This window comes from Xenopus tropicalis, chromosome 9 (assembly GCF_000004195.4).
Source record: "Xenopus tropicalis strain Nigerian chromosome 9, UCB_Xtro_10.0, whole genome shotgun sequence".
Classification (NCBI taxonomy): Eukaryota; Metazoa; Chordata; class Amphibia; order Anura; family Pipidae; genus Xenopus; species Xenopus tropicalis.
Window position 1 is genome coordinate 38,353,393 of NC_030685.2, and position 26,797 is coordinate 38,380,189.

A 26,797-nucleotide genomic window follows, 5' to 3' on the forward strand; every position below is an offset into this window, starting at 1 on the left:
ATTTGGGTCCTGAAGCCCAGAGCATGACGGGAACTGTATTGCCGGAGTCAGGATGTCACCGACTGTTCATTGACAAAAGAACTCAATCTCCCAGAATGCCTCGCATGGAATCGGAAGTGATTGTAGCTTAGTGCGCTGGGAAGTTTAGCAAAGGAGAAGCGTGTGTAGGAGTGCGGACAGGGGTGAGTATAGAAGAATCGAGCTGCCTGTCCTTCCCTTAGGCTTAGGGAACTCGTACAAGGAAGTGTTCAAATATGACATTTTATTTAAAAAATTGATGTATTTAGAAACAGAAAATTGCTATGCACAAGAGAAATGCAAAAATAAATAAGAAGGGCGTTGGGTGCCTTGATGTTGGTTTTATTAGTAACTGGTGTTTTAAAGAAATAAACTTGCACCACAAATTTAACAGATCACATTCATTGACAGCGTTGCGCTACGTTAACTCCGGCTTGTCCCAGCCTGGCCCGGAAAGGCAGGAAAACTGGCACCAAGGGGGCAATCCTTTCTTATTCAGTCTGATAAACAACTAAGGAAAAGGGGCATCAAAGTGGGTATCTTTGCCATCCTGCCAGCAGATATATGGGTTAAACTGAGTGGCCAAGGGCGTTTAACCCCTTCATCACCCCTGTTACTTACTCAAATAGGCAGAATCATCATTCATTTATATAATGCCAGCAAATTATGCACCACTTCACAATAAATTTAAACAAACAGGGATTTTAAAAAGTTTAACAAACACGGGTATGCAGAGTAAGAATAGGGTGAGAGGGCCCTGCTCGCAAGAGCTTACAATCTACAGGACTGCAAAGATGCCCAGTAACATCTAGTTATGCCAATGTGCATTGGTATTTAATCCATTGTTGCCACAAGTCTTTTTTTTAAAGGGATTATTCACCTTTTTGTCAATTTTTACTATTTTAAGAATGTCCCAAATTTTTCATTGGTCTTCATTTTTTAACTTTTATAATTTTTCAATTATTTGCCTTTCTCAGAAATTCTCTTTCCAGCTGTCATATGGGGGGTCACTGACCCATTATTATTCTTCCGCTTCTTCTTCTTCTTAGTGCCCCCCATTTTCTAACCGCTACTCCTCCTACAGTTTTAGGGGTACAACACCCAAACTCCCCACACTTCTTCGGCCTATAGAGGAGCAGGTTGCTTGTGCTTTTCTAAGCGATTGCGCCGCTCCGAACCCCCCAATTTTTCCATTGACTTTGACAGGGAAGATATTCAAACTGCTGGCACACTTACAGCTTTGAAGCTGCACCCCCCAAACTTGAATAACATAATAATGGGGTCACCCCGAATGAAACAGCAACATTTGTTGGATGACCCCCAAAGTGGGAGGGGCCAATCAAATTTTACCCATTGACTTTAATGGGGAAATTGAAACTGCTGCCAATCTTACAGCTTTGAGGCTACACTCCCCAAACTTGAATCACATAGTCATGGGGCCAGCCTGAATGAAAATATGATGATTGTTGGATGCCCAAAAGTGGGCGGAGCTGTGAACAGCCAATCAGATTTTACCTGTTGACGGTGGAAGTCCCCAAACTTTGCAGGGTTAGGCACCAGGTGACTGTGGTTCAAGGTTAAAAAAGTGGACGGAGCCACCAACAGCCAATCAGAGTTTACCTATTGACTTTCAATTTTGCTTTAAATTTAAAATGCTGCCAGTCTCACACTATTTATGCCAGGGTGCCCACTGTTTGTCACTGGGTGACTTTGACTCAAGGTTAGAAAAAGGGGCACAACCACCAATCACAATTCACCTATTGACTTTTATTGGTTTAAACTGCTGCCGTTCTTTAACTATTAATCCTAGGGTCCCTAAACTTACCAGAGTTAGTCACTGGGTAACTGCAGTTCCAGGTTAGAAAAAGGGGGTTGAGCCACCAACCACCAATCAAATTTAAGTTGCTGCCATTCAGACACTATTAAAACCAGGGTCCCCAAACTTTGCACAGTGGTTTTTACTGTATAACTGTGGTCCAAGGTCAGAGAAAGTTGGAGGAGCCCATGCAGTGACTTCATGTTTTTCAACCCAACATGAAGTTTTTTCTCAAACTTCCCTTTCTAGTTATTATTGAAACTTTTTAGCCTTATCCTTATATACATGCCCTCTCATTTTAATGTTCTGGCCTCTTTTAATCCAGGGCCTGGTTTCTACGTTAAATTGACCCCTAGCAACCAGTTAGCTGCTGAAAATCCAAATTGCAAATTGTTTCCGAATATCACTCTCTACATCATAGTAAAATTTAATTTAAAGGTGAACTACCCCTTTAAATGAGAGACTGAAAGATGAACGATAAGTAATAATAACAATAAAATTGTTACCTGAGAAAGAAATAACTTTTTGAATTTAAAACTTGGAAAGAGGCAGAAGTGGAAAGCAAATCATTAAAAAACAAAATTAAAAAAAAAAAAGTAGCTGAAATCATGCCATTCTATAACATATTCTGGCCTTGGAACATGTGGTATGACAAATTATTTGAGCACTACATGTAAATTGCAGCACAGTACTGGTATAGACAGTCCAAGAGGCAGTTAATTAGCAACAGGTACCATAGCCACAATGCAGTAGTTTGGAACACAGAATGTAAGATGAATAATAGAGGGTATGAACAGAAAGATAAGAAATACAAGATAAGAATAGAAAGCTGTGGGTGGAAAATAAGCAGAATAGGAAGGCTAATAATTTCAATTTTCTGTGAACTTTTCCTTGAAAAATTTTAGGTAATGTGAGTATATATAAGGCATTATGATCTAACAGTTATATTGTTTCTCCTTTGCAGGACCCAGTCATGGCCCATGTATGCCTGATATCTAGATGCATAAAGTATTTACACATGGGCCAGTTGGCCTGGAGTTCCAAGTTACTTTGCAGAACAACTTTCTTCAGATCCTCTTCAGTGTCACTGACATCATGTCAAGGCTGTTCTTATCTCTTTCTTCATCATCGAAGCAAAGCACCACTTCCTCTAATGAATCAGATTTATTTCTCTTCATCTCCTCCTCTCTTAGCCGGGATCAGTAACACTGAGAAGTTCACGATGATTTATAAGTTTCCAGGAATAAAGTACTGCCGAGCTGTTTCTCGTCTAAAGCTTCTTCAGACAGCACTGACTGCTATATTCCTTCCGCCCATGTATTATTACTATATTCAAGGTCAGGTCACATATTTATGGGTTGTGTATTCTACTGGCACAGCACTGTTTGCAGGTCTTATGCTGTACTGCCTGAGTTTCTACCTCAGAAGAATTATTGGGATGATATATTTAAACACAGCAGGCACCACCTTAAAAGTTTCCCATCTGACATTTTGGGGAAAGAGGAAGGATCTTTATATTCCAATTGATGATGTGAAAGCACTCTCAGAGACTGGAGACCACAGACGTGAAACTATCCTCCAGTTCAAACGATATAGTAGCTCAGACACACTGTATTTTACTTCTCAGTTTGGAATCATTTTGGACAAAGAGAAGTTTATTAGACTGTTTGGAGCTATAAAATGTATAGACGATTTGAAGTAATTAAAGTGCAAGTTAGCCTAAATAAAAATAATTAAAGTAAGTGCTTCAGTTTCCTGTTTGCTTGGAAATAAATTGATAATTTGCTTTTCTATTGGTTGATAATAGTTCCTGCTTGGAAATGCAGTAAAATACACTCAGGCAGTATACAATGATATATAGATATATTTGCACACATACATACCCTTTTAACATGAGCAGAAGATAGTTTAGGATGGACAAATATCCTGTGAGTATCCAGGTTACTGACATACATAACCTGCTAGCTAATAATCAGGACTACAGAAATAAGGAAATAAAAATGGCAAGTCATGAGAATGAAATTCCCTGTTCCTAGTCTCTATTCATTTTTAAGGCTTGAGAATAGGGTTTTAAAAATTTGACTTCACAAAAAGATGGAGGATCTCATCTTTGATTATTAGGCTGGTGGCAGAGAAGTGCCTCTCTTATCCCTCTGCATCCCTTTCACTCTAATAGGAAACACATGTCAGCCCCAGTACTGGCATTCTTCAGCCAGAGTGCTGTTTCCTATTTAACTGAAGAGAAAATGTCCCATATGCTGTTATATCATTTACTGCAAGATTCACGAAAACTCTTGAGTTCCAAGATGCATACAGTATATTAAATTCCTTACTTTTGCCTTCAGTAATCATAAAATTATATTTAGGCTTACCATGCAAACTACGGCCTGGGTGAACCAGAAAAAATGTTTATAGGGGAAGTGAAAATAATATATTCTTTTTTCAGACAAAAACAATATCACACTGCTACTTAAATAATATCTGATATTCTGAAGATGACATTTCGTATTTTACTGAATTTTTGGGACTAGAAGGGACTTGTGGGAGTGCACAGCAAGAAACCTCTAGGCAGTTGGGCTGTATGTTCAGACTTCTTTAGCCCTATAAATGCAGCAATACAATATATGGGCCTGGGGATGGTACTGCTGCATTAAATGGATGAAAGTTAGAATTAGAATGGGAAGTTTAAGAACAAACTCCATGTTGGTTTGAAAAACATTAAGTCACTGAATGAAATCTTATTGGCTGTTGTTTGCTCCAACCAGTTTTTCTAACCTGGAACTGCAGTTACCCAGTGACAAACAGTGGGCATTCTGGAATAAATAATGTGACAATGACAGCATTCTAAATTTAAACTAATGAAATTTAATAGATGAATTCTGATTGGCTGTTGGTGGCTCCACCCACTTCAAACCTAAAAATGCTGTCCCCTTTAAAGAGTTTGGGTACCTTGATATTTACACTGTGAGAATTGCAGCCGGTTGAATTTCCGCATTATAAGTCAACAGGTAAAATCTGATTGGCTGTTGGTGGCACCGCCCACTTTTTCTAACCTTGAAGCGCAGTTACCTGGTGACTAACTTTGCAAAGTTTGGGGACCTTAGTATTTATATTTAAAGAATGGCAGCAGTTTAAATTTAAACCAATAAAAGTCTATAGGTAAAATCTGATTTGCTGTTGTTGGCTCCGCCCAATTTTCTAAATTTGGGACATAGTCACCCAGTGACAAGCTGCAAAGTTTGGGAGCCCTGGCATTAAACCAGTAAAATTTAATAGGTGAAATCTGATTGGCTGTTGGTGGCTTCGCCCACTTTTTCAAACCTAAAACTGCAGTCCCCTAGTGACCAACTGTAAGAGTTTGGGGATCCTGGTGTTAATACTGTATGTATGGCAGCAGGCTGAATTTCCTCCACTGAAAGTCCAAAGGTCATGACTATGTGATTCAAGTTTGGGGAATGTAGCCTGAAAGCTGTAAGAGGCAGCAGTTTAAACTTCCCCATTAAAGTCAATTGGTGAAATTGACTGTTGTTGGCTCCTCCCACTGTGGATCATCCAACGAATGTCACAGTTTCTTTCGGGGTGACCCCCATGATTATGTTATTCAAGTTTGGGGGGTGCAGCTTCAAAGTTGTAAGAGTGGCAGCAGTTTCAAAATCTTCCCTGTCAAAGTCAATGGGAAAATTGGGGGGTTCGGAGTGGCACCACAAAAAGACGGGGGGCGGGATCACTTAGAAAAGCACAAGCAGCCTGCTCCGCTATAGGGCGAAGAACTGTGGAGAGTTTGGGTGTTGTAACCCTAAAACTGTAGGAGGAGTAGCCTTTAGAAAATGGGGGGCGCTAAGAATAAGAAGAAAAAGCGGAAGAATAAGTCGAAGAACAGTATGTTGGGTTTTTCAACCCAACATAATAATATATAATATCTATATGCTAGACATATAATGGTATGTGTTTATATGTGAGCTGTAAGCTCTTTAGAGTAGGGACGTCTTTTTTGGAACCGTGTATTGAAACTCCCAGCACTTGTATTTTATTATGCGTGATACATGGAAGGCAAATACAAGGAGTGCAGTGACATCTAGGAAGTGCAGAATGGAAATTGCTTGTATACCTGAGGCAGTATATGATTGACAGCTTAGATTTTCAAATACCTTTCTAACAGGTATGGATGTTTTAATTAGAAAAATAATTTAGGTCTCATGTTTAATTTAGAAAGATTTTTTTTATATTAGTTTTTTATGTATGGTTATGGGTCCCCTTTAAACGGTTTATTGTGTGTAAAGGCCTTTATTAATGATACAAAGAAAGATGTATTTGTAGATCAGACTGCTAATAAATAACTGCCTAACTACCCTGCCAGGTATGATCAAAATTAATTGTTGTAAACTTATTCAGTGATTCTTAATTTACATTCATTTTCTATTTTAGTGGTGTTGGGTTCAAAGGGAATTTCTACCTTCAAATCAAATGCAGTCAGAGTCCTTGTCAAGAGATTTAATCAGAGAAGGAAGTTCATTTGCTTATGGTATCAAGAACAAAATACAGAACATTTACAAGCCAGGAGGGCTCGGCCTTATACTGTATAGACAACAAGAGGTCCTTTGCACCCATTATCAATATACATTATATAGGACAATAAGGCATTCTTTAACTTCATTGTGTGCTATTCAATAAAGATGTGTTGAAATACAAAAAAAAAAAAAAAAAAAGGCATTCTTTGCATTAAGCTACCAAGATATGCCCTCCCCTTTAAGCAAAGTCATCCCTTCTGGCCAGGCCTACACTTATTTATGCCATTCATAAAGAATTCTACTGCTTCAATATACATTTAACAAAGGGACTAAGTTTTACCTGCAACTTACTTGCTTTTAAGGTTAAAACCCCCAAATGGTTGCCTTTTTATTGGCCCACTGCGATCACCTGACTGTAGCTGGGAAGGGCGGGAGCTACAACATGGAGCTGCCACTGCTCATGTATAAACTAGAGCAAAAAAGGGAAAGTTGTTCTCAACCACTATATTAGGTTGGGGTACAATGAGGTTGTGATGACAAAATACATATAAACAACAAGAGATCCTCTGCACTCACCCATTATCAACATATATAGGATGTTAGGACGTTCAGCTACCAAGAACTGCCCTCCCCTTTAAGCAAAACAGGGATTGTTTGTCCATATATTACAATATACCTGGCCAGTCCTACACTCACTTTTATCTGATTCATTAAGAATTTTACTTCCTCAATATACATTTAACAAAGGACATTTCTTGGTACAGAATGCCTTAGTGCCATATATACAGTATATCGATAATGGGTGAGTGTAAAGGATCTCTTGTTGTCTATATGTATTTTGTGGTCACAGCCGCATTGCACTGCCGCCTATTGAATTAAAATGTAGTGGTTGAGCACAACTTTCCCTTTTTCTCTGTCTTATATTAACCATTTTATGTGCAATATAGGTCTGTGAAGGTTTTCATTCATCCAGATCATGGTATTTCTATTAGAAGTAAATCAAGAGCAATTGGATTTGCCGCAGCAAGTCTAGTTGTTTTAGATTTACTTCTAGATTTCATATGATTATGATCCTAATGATTTAACTTGTTATGGATCACATGATCTAATTATGTGATTAAATTTATTTAGTACAAATAATATCAATATGCATATATAACCATCAGAAATAACCAGATCAACCTTTGTTTGCTATTTTTTTTCATTTTTTATTCATCAATTATTTTATGGCTACCACAAGACCTGTCAGACCTTACATCATCCTTCTTTTAAATTAGGCAGTCCTTGGCTTAGTTACCCATCCCTGACAGTGGGTTCTGAATTTTTAGCAATTTTTATTATTGCTCAATAGCTGTCTTTGAATGTCAGGGTGTCAGTAACCCTTCCTGTATATGCACTTCCTGTATTCAGTTACCCTAGAAGGGTTGCTGAAGTTGAGCCAAAAGCCTGGTATTAGTAGCCCAAAAATGCAAACATCTCAAACTGCCAAAAAAAAAAGAAAATTGATGTAAATTGCAAAAGTACTTAGAGGGGCACGGCGGGATATGTTTACATCACTTGACTTTTGCTTGGCTCCTCCTTTGAGGGAAGCAAATATTTTCTAGACATTTACCACTGCCAGCCCTATGGAGGTTCACTTTTCCGGGAGTGGAAGGTGTCAATATGAGCACTAACATGGCTGATAAGTTGGTTCATAGTAAGATGTGTCCCTCTCAGGACTGTGCTCTCCCATAATTCCATGCTATCTACCTGTTCATCTGTGAGAGTGGTGAAATTATTCAGAATATTGTGTGGGTACATTGTGGCTTGCATCGAAGTTGGGGCCAACTGTGGTTTAACTGTTTTGCCAACCAGCTGTGGAATATAATAGACTGCTATGTGTCCTGTAGTAATGTGCAGATCAGGAAAAACTCAGCCTGCACCCGACCCTAACCCACAAAATATTACCATTGTAGGACCCACACTCAACCCGTACCCCCATCTTTCCACTCTGTAAGCCACTTCTGTGTGCACCTTAGTTCCAAGACAGGGAAAGTTCAGGAGCAGAGAAGAGTGTACTTCTTCAATCTGACGCGCACCCAACCCAAACCCGCAGTGATCACTCAAATTTCGAGCCTAACCCACCTGACCTAAGGGTAAACCTAGTGCCTAGTAGATAACACAGAGTTATCTGGTGATCTTTATTTCATATAAAAGATACTTTACATTGGATTTTTAGTTTCTTTTCACTGCCAGGATATAGGATTAAGAATTTATTTTAAACTAAAATACTTTCTGTTATTTAATCTATGGACCCAGCCATGTGTTAAAATTAAAATGGCACTCTTCATTGCGTCTTGCGTCAGTAGTGTAGATTCTGTGGTTCTGGAATTACTGCCAACAGGTATTGTGGCTAAAACAGAGATTACAATGAATGTGCTTTACTTATAATTTATACAGTATTATTAACATTTGGAGTACATTAAGTAACATTTGGAACAATTACAGGCTGATAGGGGCTATGTCATGTCTGCCACTGTTTCCCACCATCGTCAGTACAAAACACCATGTGCCATGGTCTTTAGAAAATAATTATTTTTTATTTGATTTTTTCTATGGTTACACGTGCCTTATGCTGTATTCAGGCTTGTGAGCTGGACTGTGTCCTTCACAAACCTCTGTTAAGCCAAGCAGTGATTCTGATCAAGACCCAAGTTGCAATATTGCCCAGAGTAAAAAGTCTGGGGGAGTTAACAAGAACGCAAGCCCATGGATTGTAATAAACATCAGAAGCAATTTAAACTTACAAATAGACTTTATTTGAAACTAATTAACACATGAAACAATTAAATTCACATATCTGACGACATAATCACACTGTGATGTTTAATTAGTCCTTTTTACATGTTTGGCACTCTTAACGCTGTAAACAGTATAACATGTTCATTTAGTTACAGCACCTAATAACTTAATCCTCTTTCATCTCATTTTCTCTTGGTGTCAATAGTGGGTCATAGATTTCTAACTTGTACTAATTATAAAAATGCCATTAAAAAAAACTTGTAACCACATTATTTCTTAGTTTAGAATAGTTATAAGTCATGCTACATAATTTAAGATATGTTATTTAAATTCATATATCTCACACACAGACTTTCACAAGTGCCTTATTCCGTAGCCCAAATTATCCTTAAGAAATGTGTTTACTTAAAGTTAAGCTTTAGCTTAAGTACAAAGTACATTTAGAGGCCTTGCACTGCGAGTAAGTCCTACACAGCTATCAACAAATTCAACTCCACCACTTACTGTTATATGGTTCCACCCTATCATGGGGCTAAGGGCAGCAATTTGTAGGCAGCGCTGCTCTGCTTCCTTATGTGTTTTATGGCCATCACAGGAAATGCAATATGCATATGTGCTAAATACACCCAATAAATAGGGCCTGTAAGTCTTGTAATAGCAGCAGAAAAATTAAGCTAGATCTAGTTATATCTTTTTTCAACTTATATATGTATGTGTATTATATATATATATGTGTGTTAATCCTTAATGGGCTTTAAAGTGGCGTGCACCATATTTACAGACACACAAAAATTATACTTTAAATTCTGATTTTGAACAGATGCTTTATATCTGAACAGCAGCTGTATCTATATTATTAACACAAAGTGTCCTTCTATTTATTCTAACAGCTATCTGAACCTTAGGACAAAGAAAACCAATCAATCTCAGGACTGTTGCCAAGGAGGTCATTTTCACCATCCCGAGCACCAGTGATTGGCTAGCAATGATCCAATTATATCACTAAACAATGCACTGTTACCAGGGAGGGATAAAATGAAATGAACAGACCATACATTTCTTTTCTTATTTTTCAAAAACAGCTACACATGCACAGAGATAACATTCTACTAAAACATACGCCAAATAATTATGGCTAATACAAAACAATTTAATAAAGGCAGGAATGAGAAATATACCTGTTATATGTTTACATTTTATATTGTTTTTGTTTTAAGCTTCTTCTTAGTTATATATAACTATAATAAAATGAATGTCGCCATATAATGTGTGCTAGGTTTACACACTGTAATATCCCTGCATAGCCTATGCTGTACACTAGGAAAAAAACAGTTTTTACTAAGAAAATAGACATTGCTGTGGCACATTGAAATAGTTATTTATGGGAAGGCTGTTTCGGTATGAAATCCAAACACCCTTCCACTACTTGTTAGGTGAGGTTAAACCTGAACTGTGCGTATGGAACAGCCAGGCTGACACAATACAGATCTCCACCTCTGGCTCCACTCGGCCGCTCAGTACAATCTGACTTCTACTTAAAGTCCGCAAGAATATCATTGAAGATGTTGAGGAACAGGTGAGCATGGTGCTCTTTGAAAACCAAAGTTGGTCGGAAGCGAATCGACTTGTCACCACAACCTCCCAGCACAATACCTGCAATAACAAGAAGAGTGCATTCTGCAAAATATTCTCTTTTTACGCAATCAGTAACGCTAAACATATGATTTGTAGATTGTAAGCTCTTTTGGGCAGGGCTCTCTTCACCTCTTGTATCGGTTATTGATTGCTTTATATGTTACTCTGTATGTCCGATGTATGAAACCCACTTATTGTACATCGCTGCGGAATATGCCGGCCCTTTATAAGTAAATGTTAATAATAATAATAATGTGATAGGTGTTACAAACACGGGTGTGTCACTTTGTTCCATTGACTGGCTGTCTACTCACCCCACTAAGATGTTTTTTCTTGTATAAATAGGATTGCAGAATGTAAGTCTGAACCATGTAACTCTATGGAGCAACGTCACAGAACTCGCACTTTACACGTGCAGAGAATAACAGGTGATGCTTGTAGATGTACAGCCACATCACAATTATGCAATGTCACTGTAAAGAGAGTCATAGCACTTACCACTTTGAGTGAGTTTCACCACAATAAACAATATTTCGGTGGGGGGGTCTGTACCACCATTAATGAATATGTTCAGTCCATTATACAAGGTCCATTGCGGCAAAGAACACATTTACACTGATTATGTTAAAAGGATACTGTCATGATTTTTATGATTCTTGACCTAACAAATGTATTTTTTTTAACTGTAATATTGGTGTTGTGTTGGCGCCATCTCAGTGCATTGTGGCCGAGTCTGAGCTTTCAGAAGGAGCCAGCACTACACATTAGAACTGCTTTCAGGTAACCCTACTCCATATAACTGGAGGAGTCATAAGACGGACTTGAATTTTTTTACTTTTACTAATATCTACCACTTTTAGCAGCACAGGTGTCAGGTAGCTGATATCTTGCTACCTTGCTGCAAGAGGGGAAGGGGTGGGGGGGTTGATATCACTCCAATTTGCTGCAGCAGCAGTTAAGAGTGACTGAAGTTTATCAGAGCACAGGTCACATGGCTGTGGCACACTGGAAAACAGATTTCAATGCAGGATTCATGTTTTCCCATGACAGTATTCCTTTAAGAAGGTAGACCTTTGGGATGGAACAGCTCATTGTTCATTGGTACTTGTTCAATGTGGTAAAACTGGCTTATAAATAAGCAATTGCACAGCAAGAAGTGGCGAGTGCTAAGACTTCCTTCACAGTATACTGCAATTTTACAATACAGCCATTACTGACTTTGGATAACAATACAGCCATTTCTGACTTAGGATACATCAAACCTCTGAACTTTTCTGACTCAACTATTTCTCTCCAGACTTTTTTGGCAGTTTGTGGTCACGATATATGTATTTATAACCATCTTATACATAAAAGAAACGGTTTAAGCTTGTACATAGCTTGTACACCTCTAGGTGAGGAAATGAGTAGGATGTGGGTGAATTTTTCTATGGTTAGCGCTGACATTTTGATAAATATTCCCTTCAGTGTCTTTAATTACATAGCTTCATGTCTGCTTTTTAAACCGATATGCCGAGCATAGTAGAATGTACAGTGCAGCCACAAGATGTTTTTTCTTACAGGGGCTGTTTAAATTCGGACTATTTTCTGAAGGTGAACATCCCCTTTAAAGCAGGTTTCTTTACAGATGCATAACAGCTTATTAGCGTTGCTGTACATCATCCCGAAACTCAATTATGGGCTCACCACTTAGTACCCTCTAATTTTCCTGCTTACAGTCTATATAGCTATTCACAATTTTGCTAAATACCTTTGTTTCTTGCTTGTAATATTAATTTGTTTCGAATTGCATCACTAGGAGTGTCAATTGAACAGAATGTTCCTCTGCCTCTGGCTCTGCTTACAAGATGTGGGTAACGAGTCTGGAAAGAAAATATTGAGAACAATCAAAAAAAAAACTGAATACACTCACAATAATCTGTGCTGCATTCACAATATATGCTTAATAATATTTATATATATATATATATATATATATATATATATATATATATATATATATATATATATATATATATATATATATATATATATATATAGCATGAAATAATCCATGGCCGGCACACCCTTAAAATTCAAAAAAATTTTTTTATTGAAAACTCATTGTTTAAAAACAGGTTTTTAAACAATGAGTTTTCAATAAAAATTTTTTTTTGAATTTTAAGGGTGTGCCGGCCATGGATTATTTCATGCTAAATACTCAGAATACTAAAGCCTTGGAGTGCAGACACCATCAGGACTGATATATATATATATATATATATATATATATATATATATATATATATATATATATATATATATATATATATATATATATATATATATATATATATATATATATATATTTTTCTTTTGTATTTAAACTTGTTTATTTTCAAAATAATAATAAAGCTTCAAACCATACATTTACAACAATTTACATTTGTTTGAGCATTTTTGTTTTCACATTCTCAGAAGCATATATGTTTGTAGCTTTATAATATTTCATGCACTAACCTATACTAAACTGCAGCGTCTAACATGCATTGAAAAGAAAGTAAAATATGACACAGGATGTGTACAAGATATTATTCTAAAGTAAGTGTCCAACTGGAGGCCCATGGGCCAGATACGGCCCTTCAAAAATGTTTTGCTTCCAGTCGGCTCAAGGGCTCCATAGATTTTACTGTAAAACATAATTTTAATATAATCCAACCCTTAAACATACTATATGAGAAATAATCCACCCACTACATGTAATAAGTTGTACAGCACTGTCCTAAAAGATAACATATATGCATGGTACAGTGGCAATAAGCACTTCCTCTTGGGCCTTCAATAAAAAAATCTTAAAAATTTGCACCATTCTTCACACAGATCTCAGCTTGTTTTAAAAGCCTTCATTGCCCTCTGAGAATCACCCAAAGGAATGCAGTTATACATTTTTGGCAAAAATTGCCTGAAAAAAGCTTTAAAGAACTATAGTTTACCAAAGAAATAGTCTAGAAATGCTACAAATTATGTTTTGAGATTTTGTACCAGCCCAAGGCAACCACACCCCTTTCGCAGGGAAGATCTGTCAATTTAAATATGAGCCAGTAGCTCCCCATCTAATTTTTAGCTGGTTTACTAAACTTTCTCTGTGCACAGTTAACTGAGCTTAGGGACTGACACACAATATATTGTGTATATAGAATATAAAAGTTACAATATTAGGCTTGGAGGGACATACTGGGCATTGTGGGACCTGTGTTTTAGCTACTACAAGTAGTTTGAACAACTAATAACACAGGGTACAACAAGAGTGCCAAAATGCTGCAAAATCCCCATTTTCATCCTTTGTGCCTAAGAGCATTACCCTTACAGTACACAGTATGTTATATTGACAAGAGAGACCTTTCTAACTATACATTTTGTTGGCTACTCTGTTAGCTGGCATCAAAAAGTTCCAACCAATACCACTGTTGAGAACTTTAAATAGGTTTGCCATGAGAGAAAGTGAAGAGAGTTGCATTCATGGCAGGGCTATGGTTGCCAACTTTTCTGGAAAAAAAAATACCGGCCCCACTATATTTTTTTCTTTTTTCCTTGTTAATAATATCCTCATAATTTAGCATCATTTTTACCGGACAAGTAGCAACCCCAGTAAGAGCTGTGTACCTTTGTTGCATGTCCACGGGCAAGTGGTTTAGAAGATTATTAATAAAATTAGGATCATTTTGGGAAAGATAACACTTGTAATAAAACACAGCGAGAGAGCACAGTGTTAACAAATGTGAAAAGTAACCTGGAAATCCAGCAGTCCATCTAGAAGAGCCTTTCCAGCCTGCACAGCATTACTTAGAAGAGCTTCCCTCTTAATAACATTTAACACTTCAGCCAAGAGGAGATTCTTTGATGGGTCCCCGAGCCAGGTATTAAAAATACGGTAGGGCTGAAGAAGAAAGAAAGATAAAGTTTAACCCCTGATAAATAATTTCTCTACACTTTAATGTGATTGATTTATGTGTAAGTGATTACAATTTTAACCAGTGCAATAAAAGAGCTAGAATGCCTGCGCTACATGCTCACTGACTTCATTTCTTCAAGCTGTTGTGCTTTTCTTTAAAGGGGACCTGTCACCATAAGAAATAATTCCAATTTGTTTTCTATTGTGTTTGTCAAGCAAAATAAACTTTACTTACAATATATAAATTATTTTAATCTTATTTTCTTCAGCTTTGGAATTCGCAATTGCAGTAAGCAAGCCGGTACCATTTTGTGGACAATGTTATCAAAGCAGGCATTGCATCCTGCCACAATCTTGTTTCTGTGCCAGTATGGGGGGGACCCGATACCCATGTCCATACACTGGTTACATAATTACATGGTGAGGAGGGAAGGGGAATGTGAGAAGTGCAGCAACATCTAAAAAGTTCTGAATTGAAAGTGAAAGTAACTGTCTGCTGGGGCAGGCAATATATGATTGACAGCTTGTATTTTCAAATGCCTTTATAATGGGTATGGATGTGGTAATAAAAAAATGATTTTGTGTTTCTTGTTTAATTTGAAAAGGGCTTTTATTATACAGCTTTTTATGTCTGGGTGACAGGTCCACTTTAAGAATGCCCAATTTGATGTTTATCAGAAAAATACCAATTCTATTTAAGCACCCGGTATTTAAGATTCCCATAACCAACCAAAACTGAGTGGATATCTTGGGTTTTCTTGTGATACTTGCTCCTGTTTGTATGATGGAAAGCAACTTCTACTAGTCTCAAGGAGTCTAAACTGTAAGGGGGGTGCACATCCTAATGGGTTAGAAGAGGTGGAAATGGACGTGGGTGGCATGGTGGTTGCTGGGGGCAACTGATCTGATGACTTATTTGCCTGTTTTAGATCTGTGGGACCCTGGTTGACAGTATCTAAAATATTCACTTTTATGAAGGTGTAGGTAGAAGAAATTCAACATCATGGCAGACTTTAAAGTCCTTGTTAAAAATATGTTACAAATCAGCAACCAGCAATTCCTGCAACACAACAAGAATGGACTTGGGAAATCAGACAGCACAGTGATATTTTCTCTTCAGTAGATTACACAGCTATTAGTGTTACTGATAATAGGTGGGGGGGGGGGATTGGAATGAAATATGCAGGCTTTGGTACATGCATTAGGAAGATGCACTGAGAAATACAACATGGTTCAAGGCAACAACTGCCGCACTCAGTAGCCATGTTTTCACAGACAAAACAGTGGCATATTTTGACTCGAGTTCCTGAAATGTAAATTATGCCTCTCAGCACTTTGATATCCAAATGAATGCAAAATCTCTCTCCATATTATCCTGTGTCAAGAGCAATACAGCATGTTTATTATTTGCTGCGTATAAGACTGCCACATTAAGTAAATCAATCTAGTACTAGCTGCATACTACATATTAATATAGACACACTATGTTATAGGAATTGTTTGGCCTAAAACTTATACAGAATTAATATTCCTTTTACAAATAAAGTAACATTAGTTTCTATTATGTAAATCTGATTGACTCTAATACCTTGTGTGCTACAGATTATAGAATGCACAACAACGACATGGATTTACCAAAATGTCAGTGCAGTAAATGTAAAGTTTCTAGGTCCTATTGAATCCTGTGAGAAATAATGCATTGCCTAGCAACATGAAGTGCATGGCTAGCTTTAAATTGTACTACCATGCATAAACACAGACAAATATTTAGACAATGGTCTGGGGCTATGCTAGTGTATAATACTTATCTCATATGAAAACAGACAGATGTGTTATATTTAACATGAGTTTAGCTGGCAGAAAAACAGGGCTTAGGGTAGGGAAAAAAAAAAGAGGTTAAAAATCTGCATTGATCAACAATTATGCCATCTTCAAGCATGTCAAACATTCGCAAATGTGCTATTAAAATCTGCAATGTAATAATAGTCTAATGAAAAATATTATATTGTGAAATGCAAATTTTTTTCATTTTACAAATTTTATTACATTCCCCTTTTAGGCTTTAACAAAAGAACCCCTGGCCATAGTGAGTCTTTAGTTTAAGAATAACAATTCTAAGGCTAATGCCAGACGAGGCTTAGGGCGAATATTTTTGGCAAGCAGAAAACCGCTTGCCGAAAATACCGCCCAACGCCTCCTACATGTGCCCAAATGAATGAATACGCTTGGGTGCAGGCACATGTAGCCGATATACGCATAAAAACGCAAGACTCGCGCGTTTTTATGTGTATTTCCGCTACATGTGCCTACACCCGAGCATATTCCATTCATTCGGGTGCAGGCAAATGTACGAGGCGTAGGGCAGAATTCTCGGCAAGCATTTTTCCGCTTGCCGAAAATATCCACCCTATGCCTCGTCTGGCATTAGCCTAAAGCACATTTAGAACAAATTTTACAACAAGTAACATGACACAGGTTTGGGACCTGTGTCCAGAATGCTTGGGATAAAAAAATGCTTGGGATACTAAAAAATAATTTAAATGTTAAATAAACTCAATAGGATTGTTTTGCATCCAATAAGGATTAATTATATCTTAGTTGGTATGAATAAAAATGTATTGTTGCATTATTACAGAGACAAAAAGAAAAACATTTTTAGAAATTTGAATAATTTGATTGAAGTGGAGTCTATGGGAGATGGCCTTCCTGTATTTCAGAGCTTTATGTATAATGGGTTTCTGGATAATGGATGCTATATCTGTACTATATTCTTCAACTTACAGTTCCTAGCCCCTCGGTACCAATCATAGAATCTGAGGATAATTTTTACATGTTTTAGCAAAAGCAGGCCTTTGATTTATGAGCTCAGCTAATTATATCTCAACTTAAAATAAATACTATAAATGTGCTTCATTCCTAGCATCCCAGGCATTTGTCACCACTCTCCCACTGGAATAGTATATTCCAGACTATCTATCACCAGTAAGGAGGCCACATGTTATAGAGTGGATGAAACTAAGCACCAAACTTTAAGCTTCTAATTGTATCTGTATTGTTTTGAGTAGCTGTTACAAACCTCCAAGCATGTACAAAATGTTTAACTGTTTTTTTATAAAAATAAAAAATTACAATTCTTATATAAACAGAGAGAGGCAAATCACAAGCGATTACAATTAAAGCCAACAGGATGTGATTCTGAACACTGTTTTTTCAGGCTACTTAACTTAAAACTTACCCACTTTCCTATTAGACCCACCCATTTTTAGTTCTGCAAACTGAGACTGTCCTGCCTAAGATTGAGTCCACTGAGATAATTGAACATTCTTTTTCAGTAGTGTTTTAAATACATCACACAGGACTATCTTATTGGATGATAAATGTAGCATAAATTAAGAAAACTCACTGCATTAGGCCTGAATTCTTCTTTGTGAAAAAATCCTCCTGTCATCAATTTCTTACTGAACGACACTACATCAGCCGGGTCATCCATTCCCCAATGTTCATGAGCCCAGAATTTTCCGGTAGATCCTCCTCCAGTCTGCACTTCATCCACCAAAAATGCACAACCATGCTATATGGGAAAAGAATACAATACTGAAACATGTTTTGTAGAGAGAGAGAGGATAACATTCTGCTTGCATATAAAAATGAATGTTTAAACGGGCAAGCAAAGATACGCGAACAACCTTCTAAATTACTCCCAAACACACATTGTATACACACATACATACTTTTTTATTGCTAGTGCTGAAGAGGGATTTATACATTCAGACATTCTATTTGGGATACCAATATGAGATAAGGAAAAAACCTAACTGGAACTGCCAGAGTTCCTTGCATAAGAAACATTTCATTTGATCCACACACACAGAATACTCTATTGCTATGAATGAATGGATTAAATCTACTTGACCTGCAGATGTTGCATGGAAGAAACACCAGCACAACATGCTAAAAAAACACCAGCACAATCCGTGTTTCCAGTTTATATTTTGTCCATGCCATGGTGCCTTTGCCTTTTCAAAAATAAACTGCATTGCAGTGCTATTAAAAGAACTGTACACCCCATTTTAGTAACAAAAACAACAAAGGGAGGATGTGTCTGCTTGACTTAAACAGCCACCTAATACTCCTACGCAAAGGAGAGAAAAAAAATACAGTGACCTCCTTAACTCATGCTCAGTGCTGGAAAATAAGCAAGTAGAACACAGGATAAAAACACCTCCATTAAATAAGACTACTTTTCAGAAGGCATTTTCCATAGGAATATTTTTTGCAATGAAAATGTAAAAAAATAAAAGTGATTTCTACCTAAATCTGTTTTGCACAATAAAATTAAATTCAATTCTACAATATTTGTAAATATTTTCATTTTCAAAATGTTATTCAAAAAAGTGTTTGCTAAAAGCAGTATGTGATGACTGCATTACTGGTTCTGACCCCAGAAACATTGTAGCAGAAGGAAGCTGATTAACAGACATGGAGAAAAGAGACTTCTACTATACTGCTTCAAGAGCCAGACCCAGAGAGCAAAAAAGGAAAAACAAATAATGATTTAAATAGCAATACCATTTAAATATAACGTTAAAACCACTGTAGATTTAAATTGTTACATTTTCTTTCATTATGGAAAAAAAAAAGTTTTTTGGGTTCTCATCCTCTTTAAAAAAAATACAACAAAAAGAAATATGTTGTAGAGGTGATAATTGGTCATATTTAAAGTTATTTCAGATAAAATGGCTGACAATATGACCTGCCCCCATTCAGATGGACCCTATGCTTTTGCACTATTCCTGCTTCAAGGAAAAAAAAAAAGATGCATTTTTAAACAAGATGACAGTTTAAGAAAAGCAACACTTTGTGCTTAATAAGCTTAAAACTGATTTTACCATCACTGAACTCTTTCTTGTTAACACCTGGACAACATTGCCTATGTCATCATCTTGTTGAGTTTAACATGCACACAGAACTGCAGTATTTACCTAAAATTACCTTAAATTAAAACTAAGTCAGGTGAATATTTTTGTTAAAAGTAGAATATAATACAATTTGCCATTTTTTTTTTTCAGAAAAGTCGATGAACGTGCATTTTTGTTTATAGTAAATAAAAGGCAATATGTAAAGTTTTCTCTTTCGGTTTGTCACTGTCAGCTAAATCTACTGCTTTAAAGCCATATTGCATATCTTCTTAGACTTCTTAGACAGTTAGCACAAGTTGGTAAATAGCAGCAACAACAGGTATTTCTACCTTTCTAGAAATATCTCTCAGTTTCCTAAAAAAGTCATCTGAAGCGTGATTGTCTCCTCCTTCAGACTGGATGGGCTCCACCACAATGCCAGCAACAGTCTTCTTCTTTTTTCTATATTTTACAATCAGGTCTTCCACCTATTCAGTTAATAAAGGAAATACAGTCAGTGCATTATTTTTTTCTCCTTGTCCTTACTAAAGAAAACTGCCAATTATATCAGCATACAGACAGGCAAAGTATTTTATCATCTTTTTTGTTGAATAATATAAAAAAAATCTTTGTTATGGGAAGCAGTTGCACCAACAGCACTAGACTGTCCCTCAACTTGTTTTTGCAACCTCTAAAAGATCAAAAAGCACAAGCATCATCCCAGGTCAATCCAGTAGCCTGTTTTGTTCCACAAGAAATATTATTTAGTTGAGGAACTTACAAATACATTGTTAAATATATAAACAACGTGAAAAAAATGGATGGTCTGTTGTTAAAGTGGCCATAAAGAACTTTTAAATTGGCGACCCATGTAGCAGTTGCCAAAAACGCTACCATTTTTTAATTTTGTCAGTTCCATCTGTGTTACTGACTGCTCGTTTAAGCTAATTTGTCCAGCATAAGCAGGAAACGAGGTTTTGAAGGCAGGTAGTACAGTAGGTTCAAAGCTATAACCGAAGACCATAAAAGTTCATTTCTTAAACTGTGATAATAAAAAGTGCTCTTTGCTCTTTGTTAATGAACCAGCACTGAAAAGCCAGTCCTGCCCTGTACATTTATAGGGCTAATAGCTGGTATTTTTGACAAATATGACCCTGTCTTTCACTATTTCCCATTGTCATATATGGGAAACATACGGTTTTAAAAGACATTTAGTATTTTATTCTTCAGTATTTTTAATATCATGGGAACAACATGCGTGACACATATTTCTTCCAAAGTAAGACACTCTGAGCTTATAATTTCCTTTTGTCCCAATTATTTTTACAATTCAAACAGTGATCTATCAAAAGGTCTGCCAGACTTACTTTATACTCCATTTGTCATTTACCTCAGAAAATCAAACTTACTTCTTCTAGACAACGAGCCTCTTCATCTTGGTTTTCCTTAACAAACTGCTCCAATGGATATTTTAGCCTTGGAAATGGGGCAATAGGCCAGTCAAAAGAAGGAATGTCCAGTTTGTGGATAGCTTTAGAGTGTGTTGTTGCCAAACATCCTGAAATTGAAGCCATAAAATATGGGGACAACATATTTAAATGAGAGGCACACAAACACACCAGCCTTTTTGGGAAAATGTAAATATTTGCAACAGCCTTTTCACACAAACACACAGACAACTGTTCAACCGTCCAGTGTATAACACTAATATCACATCCAGAACTACATATACAGACAAACAGATGGTGAAAAATAAAAATCAACATAAAAAAAACAAAGGCAATAAATGCTGCTACAGCTTATATTTTAGACTTGCATATTAGCCCAAGGCCACCACAACCCTTTACTTGATCTGTGCTTTCAGTAGTTCCCTCTCATCTTCATTTCTGCTGATTCACAATACATGCTCTGAGCTACTATTAGTTACCTGATTTTAAGGGCTGACTATTACACAATCCAAAATTCATGATCCAAGACTGATTAGCAATTAATTTAGAGTTGCAGAACATGTCAACATAAATACCAGGGCATTCTGAGATAGAATGCTGTATAGCATCAGATTATATCATATTTCCTTACTTTCCACTAATATTTAAATTATTTTACATATAGTTACATAGTTACATAGAGTTGAAAAAAGACCAGAGTCTATCAAGTTCAACCCATCCAAGTAAACCCAGCACACATAACCCACACCTACCAATCTATACACTCACATACATAAACTATATATACAACCACTAATACTGTAGATATTGTAGTATTGACAGAATCTGCCATTACCACATCTCTAGGAAGGGCATTCCACAACCTCACTGCCCTCACCGTGAAAAACCACCTACGCTGCTTCAAATGGAAGCTCCGTTTCTCTTATCTAAAGGGGTGACCTCTGGTGCGTTGATTGTTTGTATGGGAAAAAGAATATTTTGAATAACCCCTAAGCTTAGCTTCTCAATAGCAGCCTAGAACACTTTGGGCTACTCCAGGTTTGGTTCTTGCAATACAGATAAGAATATTACCAGTGTACATGGAATTCCCCTACATAATGGGCTTCTGTTTATCTGTGCCCTTGTTATCTTATAATCTATTTTAAAGAAGCAAAATGGTGCTTTTTGCTGTTTAGTCTGTTGTTCTACTTAATGAAAAAATGTATATTAAAAAAAAATCATCATTACACGTAGATTCATGTATTTTATTGACAAGTGGAAAATGTTTTCTTACCCATAGTCCTGCCATGAAAACCACCCATGAAGGATAAAATGCTATAATCTGGACAACCTGGAAACTGAAAACAGACAAAAGACAACGGTTATTCCTCTGGTTGTCAGTTTTATAACAATCTGCTCTTGACCTCATAAAATAAACAGACTTTACCATGCATGTCCAGCTTTAGACAGGAGACAAAGTGTGAAATAATGATGCCTCCTACCCAATATATTTTGCTATAGTACACTTCTACAGCTTAATGTTCCAGCTGCTCCATTCAGTAGCGCATGTACAGCTGACATATACAGTGCCACTGCGGTTACCTAAACTTGTGCTAGGCTGATCATAATCGGGGAACAGTGGAAAAAAAAAGATCAAGAGGAGGGAAAAAAGAATGGAGATACAGGAGGCATGTTGGAAAACTGTCAAAGCTCTGTACATGTGGATACTTTGGATATAGAGCAACCAGAATGCAAATTTAGAGAATATGTGCAATGTTCTTTTTAAAACATTCTGTAATTTTTGTTTCAGGTTTTCTCACAAAAAAACATTTATCAACAATAAGGTCACAGTGTGGCCTCTGCTAGGTGAAATGCCTGTCTACTAGAGCTTCTAAAGCATATATATATATCTATATCCATAAAAAGGCCTAAAGCCCAGTAAGTACAAACAATGTATATATTATATATTAATAAATTATTTTTTTCTGGTCATAGAAATAATATAGCAGCCCCTACTCATTATTATAAATACAGTGAGAGATAAAACACGTGCAGAATGGCCTATGTTCATATCAGTAACTGAATAATCATAGTATTCTAGGGAAAAACATGAGTTCTGGTGTTTGTTCCTACTGTGGAGGATGCTCACCATCTATATTACTAAATACATTACTTACATATTACTGCATACATGCACAATTAGAGAGTTTTATTAAATCTCTTGAGCTTTGTCTAAAGGGCCCATTTGTTGAATTATGTAATCAGAAAGTAGCTTGAGACTTTCTAAGCTGAAGTTTGATTGCATAGAATAATGCAGTTAAGCTTGCTTCAGCTTCTTTGTGATCAAGTCAATAGATTGCTTTCATGCCATTTTGTTTTTACAATGAACTTGTGTTTCCTTAAAGGAACAGTAACACCAAAAAATGAAAGTGTATAAAAGTAATTACAATATAATGTACTGTTGCCCTGCATTGCTACAACTGGGGTGTTTGCTTCAGAAAGACTACTATAGTTTATATAAATAAGCTGCTATGTAGCCATGGGGGTAGCCATTCAAAGAAGAAAAAGCACAGGCACATAGCAGATAACAGATAAACCCCCATTATATGGGGCTTATCTACTAGTTATCTGTTATCTGCTATGTAACCTGTGCCTTTTCTCCTTTTTTCCAGCTTGAATGGCTGCCCCCATGGCTACACAGCAGCTTATTTATATTGTAGCTTTTCTGTAGCAAAAAAAAACAGTTTTTTGCAGAGCAACAGCACAATATATTTTAATTTATTTAAAACACTTTAATTTTTTGATGTTACTGTTCCTTTAACAGAAATCTCAGACTGCTTTAAGAACTTAAGCAGCAGCAAGGAAAGTGCTCCCTTCCAGCCAGTGGACAAGTGCCCTAAAATAACTACTGCCACTCTATATCCACTTGAATGGGAAATTCCTGACAGCACTAGCGCTGATGTTTTTCAGCACAAATATACTTTGACAGCTAGCTTTGTCAATCTTTTCCCATTCCGGTGAATAAGAGGCAACAGGAGCAGTTTGAGGTGCTTCTCCACCAACTGAAATATGCAAGCAGGGAAAACATTCTATGTGCCATCAGGCTTACAGTTGTACAGATTATTCTAAACAATTTTACCTGGTTAATCATACAAGAATCCAATTCTTCCTTAGTAACACCTGTGTGACCTCGTTCTTTATTCTAGAAAACAATCAGTTATCATGGTTAAAACAACCACTCAAGTGTCACGCAAAATATAAATATACAATTTTTTCAATCACTGACTAGGGGTGACGGAAGGGTGGGGTGACTACTGTGATATCCTAGCTAGATCATTTGTTTCGAAATGTAAGGCTATCCATGACAGATATCTGTAACACATCTGTAAAAGTTTAGAAGGATTTGTCTGCAGAGTTGAGGCACCATATGTATTTAAACCGTTTGCATATAATTTTGTTTTGTTTTCTTTTTCATCTTAGGAATATTTGTTCAAGTTGACAGCAAAACTGCCAAAGACACACGCCTGATAAAAACATATTCAAGTGACCCTAGAGTTCGTTTACTTGCCCCGGGTAAGGGAGTGGCCAAAAATATAGTTCTACCTCTTTTATGTTGAGCAGGCAATAGTTTGATAATATATAAAATATGTGGCAAAATGTTAATTAAAGGAGAACTAACCCCCCCAACCACCTTCCATTATCCCCCCACATCTCTCCCTTCCCACACACATTTCAAAAGTGCCCCTATTTGAACAAATTAAATAAAAATGCAGCGCAGCATGGCAGAGATTGAAGGCGCCATCTTCACTCCCTTCTGATCCTCTTTGTGTCTCTTTGCCAAAACGGAGTCTGCAGGAATGTGCTCAGTTAAAGCTGATTCCACTCTAGCTCCAACTACACATGCTCCTGCAGGACAGTGGTGCATTTTATTGCTTTGATTTCATTAGAAATAAAGGAAGCAATAAGAACTCATTTTCCCCACAAACAGCCATTCCCATTTTGATAAGCGGTAGATTCCCTTCCTTTTTTGCAGACTGTAGCAGCGTTATACAGATAAAAATAAAGAAAACAGACTTAATGTTGCAAAACAATACCTGTTTCAATTGATATACTCAATATTTAAGTGGCATCTTATATTAACATATCATAAAAATAAGTCTATGGAGCTGGCAGTTTCCTGGCAGGTCTCCAGTTGTTTCCTTGTTTAACATGAGTTAAATAAATAGCCATGCACCAAACATACTGGTTGCCTATTATTTAAAGGAGAAGGAAAGGTAAAAACTAGGTAAGCTTTATACAGCCATAAGCACTCACAGAAACACTGCACGGAGTCCTCCATCAAAAGAAACACAGGGTTTCTTTCTGTAAACATGATGTTTGCCTGTTTGACTTCCTCTCTCAAAAAAATCCTTAATTCCTTGGGCCAGAGTCTGCATAGTTCTCTCCTCTCTCCCTTCTACTGCTTCCCCCTCCCATAAGAAAGCTAAGAACTCCCTCCCCCTCCCTTAGAAATGTGTGATCTGAGCCATAACGCCTAGACTGCAAACAAGAAGCTGTTTAAAATGGCAGCTGCTGTCTTAAGCAAATGGAGGGAGACTCTAAAGCTGTTTACTCAGGTATGGTAATGGTTTCTGCAGAATAAATATATTGTTCTAGGTGGCACTAATGTAGCTAATCTATTGGCAATAAAATGCCAAAATGACTTTCCGTCTCCTTTAATTAAGAAAAAAAAAAAGCTATATTTTATGGGTTTTTTTGAGCAGGGAAAACTAAAGTTACATCATGTTTCTAATTTCCAGGTTTCTGCAAGGTAGATTATTATATTATAAGTGAACAGATAAACCTACTGTAAAATGGATTTATTAATGGGTGTATCTGTTTATACAGAGCTCATTATTTCTAGTTAAACCAACTCCTTTATAAACCAAAAATCCCATAATAAAAAATAAAAGACCAATCTAAAAGTTGCTACAAATTGGACATTCTATAACAAAAAGTATATTTAAAGGTAAACAACCCCTTTAGATATTTTCCATTAAAGGGTTTTACATATGAGAAGTTCTAATTACTTACTTATGAGTTGTAAAAAAAAGACAGAATAAGTAGCAGTATTTGTATTTATTCAGTCCTATCATATCTCTTGATTAAAACTGAAATCAGCCCAGTCAGGGCAGTGGCACATTTCTGTGTGTAAAATGTTTGCCAGTGGTAAAGAAGCTAGGGACATATGGTTGCCCACAGCAATGCAGATTTATTGTGGGTGAACAAACGTCTGTAGTTTCCTTCCAACTGGCAATAATGTAAACGGCCTATGGGGAAACATATGAGTTCCTTTGGCTTTCCAAAGTTACCTGGTCAGGAAACTTCCAGTTACTCGAGAAACCCAAAGCAATGCATATACTTCCCTGCCAGCAAGTTATTTTATTTTTTAGTGGGAAAATATTTTCAGGAGTGCCCACAGTAGCAGTAAAGATTTACTGCAGGCCATAAGAGGCATCACATCTATGCTAAATGAAACCATGAGGCACTACATGTTTCACTAGATTATATTTATAGTCTGAGTTCTATGTCAGTTCCATTCAGTTTTTCTGGTGGATTTTGACAGTATTGTGTGTTAGATCGATTAAAAGTAAGACTGGTTCACTGTATAGCTTATTTTATCTTTTATGTATTAAAATAAAGGTGGGGACATCCAGATATTTGGGTACAAGCAAAATGAGGATGGGTAGTAAGCTTCCAACAATTATTTGTCTGTTTGCAACTAGGTCATGTGGTGTCCTTGT

The 26,797-nt window shown here is 36.7% G+C and overlaps 2 protein-coding genes across 2 annotated transcripts in view; one reads left to right on the forward strand and one right to left on the reverse strand.

The window, feature by feature from the left end:
- The first annotated feature begins 87 nt into the window (after positions 1-87).
- On the forward strand, positions 88-3,721 carry tmem186 (transmembrane protein 186). The gene is made up of 2 exons (XM_002939439.5): positions 88-182; positions 2,799-3,721. Exon 2 carries the CDS (start codon positions 2,808-2,810, stop codon positions 3,534-3,536), a length of 729 nt encoding a protein of 242 aa, XP_002939485.2. The 5' UTR covers positions 88-182; positions 2,799-2,807; the 3' UTR covers positions 3,537-3,721.
- Positions 3,722-9,117: 5,396 nt separating this feature from the next.
- The window catches only part of abat (4-aminobutyrate aminotransferase), a 60,871-nt gene continuing 43,191 nt past the window's right edge, over positions 9,118-26,797 (reverse strand). The window contains 8 exon segments of the mRNA NM_001128057.1: positions 9,118-10,776; positions 12,509-12,620; positions 14,528-14,674; positions 18,093-18,260; positions 19,938-20,075; positions 20,997-21,145; positions 22,309-22,372; positions 24,154-24,216. Coding sequence (NP_001121529.1) covers positions 10,655-10,776; positions 12,509-12,620; positions 14,528-14,674; positions 18,093-18,260; positions 19,938-20,075; positions 20,997-21,145; positions 22,309-22,372; positions 24,154-24,216 — 963 coding nt within the window. The 3' untranslated portion in view covers positions 9,118-10,654.